Source organism: Crocodylus siamensis, chromosome 1 (assembly GCF_052110815.1).
Source record: "Crocodylus siamensis isolate JL-2025a chromosome 1, ASM5211081v1, whole genome shotgun sequence".
Taxonomy (NCBI): domain Eukaryota; kingdom Metazoa; phylum Chordata; order Crocodylia; family Crocodylidae; genus Crocodylus; species Crocodylus siamensis.
In genome coordinates, this window is record NC_143395.1 from 152,051,094 (window position 1) to 152,063,410 (window position 12,317).

A 12,317-nucleotide genomic window follows, 5' to 3' on the forward strand; every position below is an offset into this window, starting at 1 on the left:
ATCTGGTGGCTGCTCCACCCAGTCTGGGACTTGTGCTGTGTGTGACATGGATCTGGGAGTGACTGGAATGGATGCTGTATCTAGTGCAGTGTGGCTGACGTAGCCACTGTGCTGTATTTATTCCGGCAGTTCTGAGACTGTGCCGCATGTGGTGCCTACTCCAGCCACTCTGACCCACTCTGCATGTAGTGCCTGTGAGCACCATGTGCCGTATGGATCATGGACTGCCTGGAGCAGGTACCATGTGTGGCGTGTCCCCCAGAGAAGGTGTTGCATGTGGCAAAATCCAGCTGGGGTGGAAACTGCGTGCAGTGGGGTAGCTGCTTTGACTGGACTGCTCTGCATGCAGCACCTGCCCGGTAGCTCCAGGACTGCAGTACATGTAGCATGGGTCCCAGACTGGCTTGAGCAGCTGCTGGATTAGGTATGCAGAGGACGAGGGGATGGGGAGAGGGTCTGTGGGCCTGCCTTTGCCTATGGATTGGCACCCTGATCAGACCCAGGCAGGAACTGGATGTTGGGGCTTCGTGGGTTGGATCCATCCTGCAGGCTATATGTTTGGCAGGCTATATGTTTGGCCTGACCTGGAGGCTCCAAACAAGAGCATCAACCATTATGTTAATTGTTTTATTAAAATGTTGTTTTCTTGAAACATACAATGTATGTCTTACAGATGCAGATCTTATAAAGATATATATAACCAAGCTTGCTGACCCTCCATCTAACAATTAACATTTTGTGATAGTTTTACAGAGTTTCTGATTATTTAAGTTAGTAGATTCTCAGAGATGTTAAAAAGTTCTTTCATAAGCAGGTTGGCATTTCATTTTGAGTGCTTTTATACACAGACTGGTCCTTGTGCTGAAAAATATAGCCAGGCTTCCACTGAGACCAACGACCCTCTTCATAATTAGCATGAAAAAGCATAACACAGCGGCCCTAGATTCCACATCAAGCTTTTCCTAAATTCTATCTCTATTAGGTCAGGCTATTGCTATGCATTACCCTTCATTCTCTTCCTTCTCCATGGACTCATAACCACTGGTTTTACATTAACTTAAGCTAGCGAAGGAGTGACGATGCCCAGATGAGTTGTTTATGCAGCTTTGTGGTATATTACTGTCCTGAGAAACGGCCTGTGAAAGCTGTTTACAAACTTCTCACCTCTTCTGGAGAGTGCGGGGAAGGAAGCTTTGCACTCAGCTGCAGGAAGTGTGATCTTAGAAGCTGAGGAATTGACTTGATGAAGTTGTAACAAACTAATCTTGCTTTGCTCATGCAGGAGAAAGGAAGTTCTTAACAGGACTACGTAGAAAGTATTTGTAGAGGTCAAGACCTTAGGATCCAGGCAACAGAATTAGGCCTTTGAATAGCATGACAGAAGTATTATTTGCCAACCATTTCTACATGTGGCATTCTCCAGGCAGCAATTCACACACATCTCTTTCTAGCTCATCCTGTTCCACAGCTGTAAGCTCCTCTCAAGATCTAACGCCATGACCTTTTGGTATTTAGTTCCATGAAAGTGAGGGGAGTGTGATCCATTGAAAGTTGGAGAACAAGAAGCAATTACAGACAGGTCCCAGCTGGCCAGGAAGATTGACAGAATGATCATAGTAAACAGTGAAGCGTACGTCAAAATGCAGAATTCCATGATTTGAGAAAATACCAGATTTATGGTGAAGTCAGTTACCATTGCAGGTCCCCATTTCTGGGGCAAGTTAGCTAAGGAGAACTACCTTGCACTCCAACTTGTCAACTGCTGCAGTCAACTAATTACATGTTTTCAGGTTTGAGCAATCCTTCTACATAGAAGTTATGTCTATACACGTGCACTTTACTGTGGAGTTGACTAGTTAGCTCCAAAGTAAAGCTTCACCATCTACATCTGCACCCATATTAGGGTGCAGTAATCTCATTAACTCTGCAGTAGGATAGTACTGTCAAGGACAAGTACTATCCTATGGTGGAATAATTTATGAACATGTAGATGCTGACCAGGACTGGCTGGGGCATGAGGGTGCCCTAGTAGCCCCTCTGCTGCTGGAGCCTGGGGCTGATCCCCAGGCCCCGTGTCAGCTTGGGGCTGCTCTGCCCCAGCTCAAACTGCTATGGTTCTGCGCGTATATGCAGATGGAGTACTCAGGAGCAGCTGACTCTGGCACAAACTGCACTGGAGTTTATTGCTCCTCACTAACTGCATGTGTAGATGGCACCCAGAGATCTCTTATTTCATAGTTTACATCTATCAAAATTAGCTTACAGCTGCTATTGCTTTTCTTTTTATCTGTTACTGGATTTCCCAAGTAAATCTGAAGGAAATTTTGTGTTGTGGCATGGAGCCCATCTTGCCCATAGCCTCAAATACTTGCCAGCCAGAAAAGAACCTTTCTGCCAACTAAAATGCTCATATTTGGCTTCGTTGACTTCATGAATAAAATTGCTCTAAGAGATTTTTTTTCCCCATTAGATTGGTAGTGACAATCCTGCTTGGAAATAGTTTGGAAATGCTTTAAAAACTAAAAGAAAAAGACATGGGTAGTGTACAGCCTGCAATTGATTTTGGCTTTAGAAAGACTGCTAACTAATGGCTTGTGGGACTGAATGAAGAACCAGCTCTGTTTCAGATAAAGATTTCTCTCTTTTAAAAAAAAAAATAGAATGAATTCTGAAACATATTTTATTTTCACATCTGAGTTCATAAGCTGTTGAACTGAGCCAGTAGCAGGGGAGAGGGGATGAATACAAGTCATGAGTTTACCCAAGTGGCTTTGAAGGTAATCTCTCCAGTGTGAATTTAGTTTTGTATTCTAGAATTGCTTACCTTCAGCACAGTCATCTGAGGTTTGATTGCAGGTTGAATAAAGAGTGGGAAGACACAGGGCTGCTGCCTAGATTTATTAGACCTGAGATTTAGTGTAAGAGCAGTGTATGCTCTCACCTTCCTTTTTTTACCAGCAAACTGTGCTCTCTCCCTTTTCTTAATTGTCCTAAATTTTACTGTTAATATTTTTCCCACTGAGTTCCATAACCTATGTCTTCTATATATCATATAGTACTTGTATTTTCTGGGGTCTTGAGTCATTCTCTCCTTCCTAAAGTCATTAAGCCTAAGCTTTTCTCCTTTGAGACATTGTGGCAATGTGTGTTTGTTTGCCTTCTTCCCAAAGACTGTGAAAAGTGAACTTGTGGGGACCTGACAGGGTGCAGGAATTGCCGGACCAGATTAATGCATTGATTCATCTAGTCTACTGCACTGTCACTGTAAGGCCAGTAACAGATGCTTCAGAGAAAATGGAATAAGCTGTAGTAGATAACAGGACATCAGTCTGCCAATGGGTATTCCCAGGGCTTATCAATTACTGGCTGATTTATGCCTTGAGATATGATAATTATATTCCATAACTCTGCTTGTGGTGGTTGATGTTATCTGTCGTGGTGTTCACTCTTTAAATTCCTCCAGTTTTTGCAATATATGTTTGTTTGTTTTTTTTAAATTAAGCCAGCTATTGAAACCTACGATGAAATGAGAGTCTTAAGTTTAAAAATCTTTAATAGGGGTTTTGCTCTTTTTGCTTTGGATTAAGTCTTTAAAAATTTAACCATACAGACTCAGACACTAAAGGTGCCTGTACACTTGTGGGGAGGCTGCTCTGATGTACTGTGATTACAGTGCATTGGAGAAGACTCAATCAAGTCTGCTGGAGCATGCTAATTAGCAGGCCCCCGGCAGCCTCTGCATCTCGAGTATCAGTTAAAGCGCCCCCGCCGCATTTTGAAGCGCAGGGATGCTAATACCCAAGATGCTGCGGGTGCTTTAACTAAAGTGTCTCTGAGAGCTGCTCTAATTAAAGCATCCCCTCCCCCCCCAGAGCATGTGTAAAAATGCCCTAAGAGGCATAAAAAGAAGTGTGTGTGTGTGTGTAATGATTCTTCTTTAACCAAATCTCAGGATTTTGTGGCCTTGACTTAATGACCTTTGAACCCTTGACGTTGGGAGTAAATCCTGTAAATATAGAATTTCTTTCTTTTTCCTTGTTACCCTCTCATCCTAGATGAGGATGCAAGGTTTGTTGCATAGAGAAGAACATGGCATTTATTGTGAGGACAGTTGAAAAAAAATTCTGTGGCTTACCGGGAGTTAGATCCTTTGCTAAGCCTAAGACTGTTACCACCTGCATTTATTCTCATTGGTCATTATAATGCAGCAGTAGGTATGCAGATTTGTTCTTCTCCTGCAAGTGACTTCGACAGGAGAAATTATGCCTAATTGATTACTATAGTAGCTAAATTACTGTAGATTGCTATTGTGAGGAAACAATTCTGTCTTCATCAAAGTGAGCAGGTGATTTGCTGATACAGGGTTGGGTGTGCCCAGTGCATTTTACCATATTTACTTGCATGCCATATGCATCCATTTCCTAAAAATAAGCATTCCCAAATTGGGATGCATGTTTTAAGTGGGGAAACTGATTTTCTGTGCCAGAATAGATAGAAGCATGAAAATGCTATTTTGCAGAATGGCTGCTACCTTCCTCCTTAATAAGCAAGCCTGAGGACCAGAGTCCAGCATTAACCCTTTCATTGCTGCTCTCAGGTCGCTGGCAGAGAGAGTTTCTCTGGTAATAAGTGATTTTCTTTACATGTTAGTTCTTTAGTGAATCTCTAGTGCTGCATTGTGGCAGCTGAGCTGTGACCATTTCATAAAATGAGAGCAGCTACAGATGTTGGTGAAATTCTTCCTCTGAGTGATTCTGTGGATGGTTTTTTGGTATATTACTTGCTATACAATTTTTATTTCTCACAAGTGGGTCTTCAGGTCATCAGACACCTTGTTGTCTTTAATCAGAGTGAAGCTACTTCGCTTCTGTCACAAGAATTCCTCTCAGCATTAAGTAATTTGACATCCTGAATTATTGGTTTCAGGTTATAGGGCTGAACTGTCTTAAAATGAATTAATTACAAATCTCTAATGAGGAAAAATAATATTAAATAAGTATTCCATTAATTAAAAAGTGAATTATTGGACCAGCTGTTTACGAAACGCTTTCCTGAATGTAAACTGATAAAAAATCTGTTGACTAGTGATTAGATAACTATACTTCATTTGGGATCAATTTCCTGAGTTTATGTCAAATGTAGTTTAGGTAAATATTCCATCACAACTTGAAAAATTGCAAGTGGCATCTTTCTCTGGCATCTTTCTTTGCCTTCAATATGAGCAACAACTAGTCTGTCATTTTGACCCCCACACCCTCAAACCCTAATTTATTATTTTGCAAAGTAAACCCTGCCATACATGAATAGAAAATAATACTTGCCCATGTCTGCAGGGAGTGCAAATGTTGCCATTGCTTTTAAAGGTAGAAAGAAGTAAGAGGCTGCCATTACTAAAAATGACTACTGAGAGAAGTCCTCTAGTAGAGGACTCTGCATTAGAAGGGATTGAAGAGAGAACATGTATGATTAATAGATTTTGTTGGGGAAATGACCAGCGTTAATGGGGTTTTTTGTGTGGTATAGGGGTATGCAAGATGATTGGAGGTAATTCATTAGGAACAGCTTTGCTAATTTTTATGGTGTGTAGCTACATTATTGACTTAGGATACATGTGTTTGGGCTGCTCTTAACTAGAAGCATGGATTTGAGTCAGCAGGAAACTAGCATCTCAATCCGGCAGGTTGAATCCAACTGGCAGAAGCTGGGATGGAAGTGGGATTTGAGGATATGGTTGTTTCAACCTTGTGAACAGATTTTTGTCTTTGGGTGGATAGTTGGGTAAATTTTCCAGTCCTGTATCCCATGACTTATTCATAAAGTGCTTTGATCTTGTCTGATCCTAATATTTTTTTGTCTCCTTTTCAGTCCAAGGCATGGACAGCTGTTCTAAATATGCTCGTTCTAGATGGTGAATCAATCTATAGTCTGATTTCTCATCCCATCTTGCTGGCCTTAGCCAGAGTAATCCTTGTGAATTTACGACAGAAACTTGCAGCCATTCAGGTAAGGAAAAAATATTTGGAAATGGTGATTAAAGCTATCAGTTGCTTCCTACTTCTCTATCTCATTCAGTCTGGGGTTTTTTGGGGGTTCATCTTCTTTTGCTTTCATCTTGCTTTCAGGTGTCTTCCTCCACAGCAATGTTTTCACACAACAAAGCCACAGACTACAACAGTGAGAATTAAAATAAAGTGCCGCCTTTCCTTAAAGATAACTTGGAATATGTAATAAGAAAAACTGAGGGGAATTTCTTTTGGAGCTTTCTGTCCTCTGAGAGATGAAGACACTTTTATAATAGAACAATGACTTCAGAGACTGTTTACAATTTGCTGTTTTTTAAAATAAAGAATTAGGATGACATTTTGAGGATAGGTTTAAACGGACTATATTATGCTTCTGCTTCTGCATACAATAACCTTTATGTTGTATAAACATTGATGTTGACAATATTAGAAGTTGCCAATATTCTCTTGCCCTGGATATATACTGCTTTTCTTTTAGACAGGATGGGTTTACATGTCTTTTCCCATATGTGGAAAAAGGGCCAAGAAATTCCTCTTAAGTGATTTTTGACCGTTTCCTAGCTCCTCCTTTGGCACATGGAGAGTTTTGCAATTATGTGGGGAACACTGCTATTCTCTGTTCAGCTTTCACATGAAAGGCCAGAGCTTTATCCTAAAAGGAGTTTTTTTGACTGTTTACTTCCTTTGTTTTAGCTTAGCAGCAGTCTGGTTGGCAGAGAGAAGCTGTGGGAGTGGGCAGGCTTTTAACAGCAGTGCCTTTTCTCCAGTGCTTTGCAGTTGATCAGGCCTTGGCTGGAGATCAAAAGGCCACATTGTCTGTCTTTGTGCTTAGCTGGCAACCACTGTACCCAGCTGTGCCTTTATATAGGGTCTGAATTAAATGGTGTGGGACACAGTCTGGCTAGTCTGCACTTCTGGAAGCCAGACGCTCCCTTCATTCTGTCTCTCACTCCAAATGAATGCTGTTTGGCTCCAGGTACCAAATCAGTCAGGGGGACAGAAAATAACATTGCTGTGAAGACAGCCCTTCCTACACTTACTTAGATTGGCCCAATGAGTGGCCACCTCTTCCCCAAAGTTTATTTAACTCATGCTTAGAAAATGTGGTTGAACCTAGTTTTAAATACTAGTTCAGGAGCAATAGTGGTTGAAAATCATTGCAGCTATAGATCGGTTTACCAAAAAAAAAAAAGCCAGCTATTCTTTCTCATGTAAGTTTAAGTTGATGAGAAATCTCTCAATATCTTAGATCCGGGGTGTCAGAGATTTGGCCCATGGTGCTAGCTCCATGTGAGGTCAGTCTGGAACCCCCTCCTCTCCCTTTCCCTCCCCCCACATGCCTGATCTAATGCCCCTGGTGTCAGCTCTGGCTGGTCTGAGACATGAGCCACATCTGCTCTATCCGGTTTGGGGCAGGTCATAGAATCATAGAAAGTTAGGGTTGGAAGGGACCTCAAGAGGTCATCTAGTCCAAGCCCCTGCTTAAAGCAGGGCCATCCCCAACTAGATCATCCCAGCCAAAGCTTTGTCCAACCAGGTTTTGAAAACCCTTAAGGATGGAGCTTCCACCACCTCTCTGGGTAACCTGTTCAAGTGTTTTACTACTCTTCTAGTAAGAAAATTCTTCCTATCTAACCTAAACTTCCCTTGCTGCAACGTGAGACCGTTGCTCCTTGTTCTGTCATCTGCCATTGCTGAAAATAGCTTAGCTGGATCCTCTTTCGAACCCCACTTCACATACTTGAAGATTGCTATTAAGTCTCCTCTCAGTCTCCTCTTCTCTACACTAAATAAGCCCAGTTCCCTGAGTCTTTCCTCACAAGTCACATCTCCCAGCCCCCTCACTATTTTTGTTGCCCTCCTCTGGGCTCTCTCCAGTTTGTCCACAAACCCAGAACTGAACACAGTACTTCAGATGTGGCCTCACTAGGGCTGAATAGAGGGGAATAATAATTTCCCTTGACCTACTGGCAAAATATCTATCAATGCAGCCAAGGATGCTATTAACTTTCTTGGCAACTAGGACACACTGCAGGCTCATATTCAGTTTATTGTCTGCTGTAAACCCCCAGGTGCTGTGTGTCTTGGGAGGGTCCCTGAACATGCAGTGCAGTTCTGGACTAGCCTTATCGGATGCTGTATCTGGCATGTTGGGGGTCCATTGGTCTCCTCATGCTGGATCCCTTAATTAATCTGGCTGGTGTGGGACTGAGCCACATGATGCCTGCTCCTGCCAGTGTGGGTCCCATGCTGTATGCAGCACCTGCTCCCACACTGGCAAGAGTAGGGCTGCTTGCCACTGATGTCCTGATCTAGCTAGAGTGGGCACCATATGCAGCACGGTCCTAGACCAGACACTGGATCTGGCATGCAGTGGTAGGAAGGGGGCCAGTGCAGGATTGCCTGTGAACTATTAATTGGCCACTCTGTGGGTCAGATGAGTTTGACACCCCTGCCTTAGGTCTTTAGGATTAGTGTATTTGCAGTTAGCGCAAGATAACATTCTGAGAAATACAGCTTCTAAAACATTAACACAGTGTTTTTCACAGACTCCATTGTGTGAGTGGCTAAATTATTTTAAAAAAATTAAAAATGATCAAAGAAAATTCTGAAGACATCCAGCAATCCTCCAAGCTTGCTAAAACAAAGACTCTACCCAATTCAACCAGGTTAACTGAAATATTATAAATATGATCCCTCACATTGAAGATTTCTGCGGCAAGAGAAAATTTTATCACTTGAGTTTGTAAACCCCATATACAATCTCAGTTACACAGCTTTGAATTAAGTTCAGAAATGAATATCAACTTAGTTTTCTTTAAAAAGCATATTTAAATTGCCTTAGGGTTTCTAAACAAAGTAATACAAGATAAGTCCTGACCTTTTTAAACCAGGTCTTCTGTTTGGGTGCCTTTGCTTTTTTCAGCTTGATAACATAAGTCATATTTCATTGCCTGTTAAAGCACATAGTATGATCCTTTCTGATAGCTCTTCTCTAGGTACATTATAATAAATTACATGTGATTGATTTAGACTTTTTTCTGTTTGCTGGGCAGTCCTTTCAACCTGGGTTGGTGTAAACATACCTGGATATAGGGTTTATTGTAAGATAATTGCTATACATTTATTGATAGCAGAGCTTGGCAACACCTGTTGACAGATGCACTGTGGGGAATGATTAGAATGCCAAAAAAGCAGGTAAGTACTAAGGACTTAGAGCCATTTTATATAGAGGCACACAGTATTTATGGATGGTAAACTTTGTGACTTCTTATTGGTAAAATTATGCTATCTATGGGCGTGTCCAGATGAGCACACACGTGCCTCTTGCCCTGTCTTAAACCCCTTTGAGGTGGGGCAAGAGACACGTGCAGAAATGAAAAAATGATCCCTGCGCTGCAAGTTTGCAATGCGGGGAGAAAATGAGACCCCTGGATATCCAGGGGTCAAACAGAAACCTGGGGGGAAAAAACCAGGTCAGGGCATGGTCCCAGAGATGCTCTGGCAGAGTGCCGGTGTCTCTGATTGGCCCTTTCCCCTCTCCTGAAGCATGCTGCCTGTCCATGTGGGGCAGGCAGTGGTGCAAGCTGCAGGGACCTGACCCAGTTTTTGCCAGGTGAGCAGGGGGTTGGGGTGCTAGAGGAGAGGGGAAGGGATCCTTGGGAGGCTGGAGGCAGCAGGGGAATGTCTCTGTGGCTGTCTCCAGCCCCCTGCTTCTTCCCCTACTTGTCTCCAGCCTCTGAGATACAGGAACTTGGTGATTAGATGCCCCTGGTTTTTGCATTGGCTTTAGATAAAAAAGGCAAAGAAAGGATCATTTCACCTGTTTTAGATTCATAAAATCCTTGGGCTGGAAGGGACTTCAAGGGTCACCTAGTCCAACCACCTGAACAAATTCAGAATTTGCTCTTTCTAAGCCACCCTGGGCAGATCCCCATCCGCCTCTTTTTGAATGCCACCATTGAAGGGGGTTCCACATATTCCTGGGTGGCTTGTTCCATTCTCTTCCTGTTCTTACACTTGCAAAATCCTTTCTCTGGTCCTGTCACCCTGGGCCCTCCACCCTGGCCAGCCGCAGCAGGGGTCAGAGGCCTCAGGGGGCTGGCAGGGGGAGGGGGCCTCAGGGGGACTTGTGGAGGAAGGGGCCGGCTGCAGGAGGGGTGGGGGGGCTGGGGGAGTGGGTGGGGCCATTGGGGGTCCTCCCCATGATCCCTTCCCCCCCTTCTCCAGCCCCCTGACCCCTTACTCACTGGCATTGGAGCCCTGGTATTGATTTTGAAACTTTATATTAATCAGTGTTTTAAAATTAAATGTCTGTTTTTAAGCTGTGGTCAGAGACGGCTCTAATACCATTGGCTGTTCCTAGTATTACCTTCATATTTTGTCTTTCTCCATTAGGCTTCTTGGGCATATGTCTCAAAATCATTGGTTGGCTTTTTTGAGGCTATCTTTCTCCTTATAGCTTCCAAAAAGCTTATATGGTGTCATCCAACTCCCATTTAAAATTGGGGCAGCACTTCTCTTCCAGTTGGTAGGAGTTGGATATGTTTAGAAAGACTTGTGTCCTGCTGTGTGTAAACTGCATGTCACAACTGAAATGTACATGTAATGTGGTGCATATGCTCATACAAGAGAGATTTGTTGTAAAAACATTAACATAACTTTAGAGTTGGGTGATGGGAGCAGCAGCCCCTGGTGCTAACTTGTGTGTTTGAGGAATGAGGAGGGCAAAACAAACAACTGTTGCCATGACTAACCAGGTCATACAGCTGCCCTATTATGACTGTAAATTTCTTATTGCACGCTCAACTTTTAACTACCATTAACTTTAGTTTGTATTGCCTTTTTCCTTTCACATGGAAACTTGTTAATATTTCAATCTTAAACTTTATCTGTTGGAGCTTGTGTTGCACCTTTATGTAGGGAAAGCAAGACTATTATAATGGTCCCAAAACTTTTCCCTCCTAAGCTGTCTCTGAGGGCCTAGATGAGTCTGGACAGCCCACTGGCCCCTTCTCAGGTAAAGCTTGAACTGGAGACCTAGAGACAAAGTTCTGCTTTCCAGGACCAGTCGCTTCTACTTCAGATCCTGATTACTGTGTTCGCTGAAATTCTCATATAAATTCTTAATGTTGTCCTAATTTACATGGCAGAAAACGTCAGCTTGCATTGTGATTTCAGTTAAAGAATAAGACTCTAGGAAATGGTGAACTCTGAAAAAATTAAAGACTGTTTTTAGACAACTGCTCTTATAGAATTAGGAGAGAGAATCACAGAAACCATGGCTAACTGAAGTGTTTATACTGTGTATAATGGACCCTTGTTTATTTTCTGTAAGATGTTCTTTAAATAATGAACAGTGCATAATGAACAGTGCAGCTGTTGTGATGGATAAATTGGTGTTTAAGTTGCTTCCAATTCTGGTATAAAATTTGAAATTAGGCTTCTATATTTCCTGTGTCTTCAGCTAGTATCTCTTTTCAACAAGAGAGTACTGAAGAGTTTAAAATACTAGTTCTGTTTAAAATCTAAATTTCAACTATAATATAGTTGATTATACAATACAGGGTATTGGACTGATACAGGGTGTTACAACACCAATATAAGGTGTTGCACTGATACAAACGGGTGTAATTTTAACCTCTTAGTATCAAAACAAATCATCAGTGGAAACTGGCATAATTTATGACTGATTCTAATGTGCAAAACCCAAAGGCTGTCATTTGGCACATCCTCTTATTTCAAGTGAATTGAACAGGAACAAATGAAGGAATTCAGAATTGTACTCCATCAGGCGTAAAAAATCATTAGCAAACATTAAAAAAGATGCTGATCTATGGCAACAGTACCATCAAATAACCTATGTAAACGGGGAGTTCAGCTTGATGTGGCAAGAAGAATGAGCAGGACCTCTTAGTTTGGGGGCAAGCAATTATTTCAGGTGAAGGGCCGCTTACCGAATTTTCACAAGCTATCGGGGGTATCATGGGTAGCCCTGCACCTTTACAGGTGTCCTGCCCCCTGATCACCATCTTGTGACTGGAAGTCCTGCCCTCTGACCTTTGCCACCAGAAGTCCCTCCCCTTGCCCCCTGAAGTACTCCTTTCAGCAAGGGGGTTTGCCATCTTGGAACCAGAAAAATACCAAATTATATTCTAAAAAGTGAACATCTGCAGCATTAATTAATTTGATTTCAAAAAATATTTTTGTCCTGGTTTACATGCCTTTGTGTAGAGTACATGGAGGTGATTGTATATAATAGCTTAAAATGACGTCTTACTCTTGTATATTGTG

The 12,317-nt window shown here is 42.3% G+C and overlaps 1 protein-coding gene across 2 annotated transcripts in view; it reads left to right on the plus strand.

Annotated features, from left to right (window-relative positions):
• The window catches only part of TTC27 (tetratricopeptide repeat domain 27), a 221,063-nt gene that overhangs the window by 20,703 nt on the left and 188,043 nt on the right, over window positions 1-12,317 (plus strand). For both annotated transcript variants that reach the window (XM_090045604.1, XM_090045594.1), the window contains exon 4: window positions 5,866-6,003. In XM_090045604.1, the coding sequence (XP_089901730.1) occupies window positions 5,866-6,003 (138 nt within the window). The remainder of the gene's footprint in view (window positions 1-5,865; window positions 6,004-12,317) is intronic.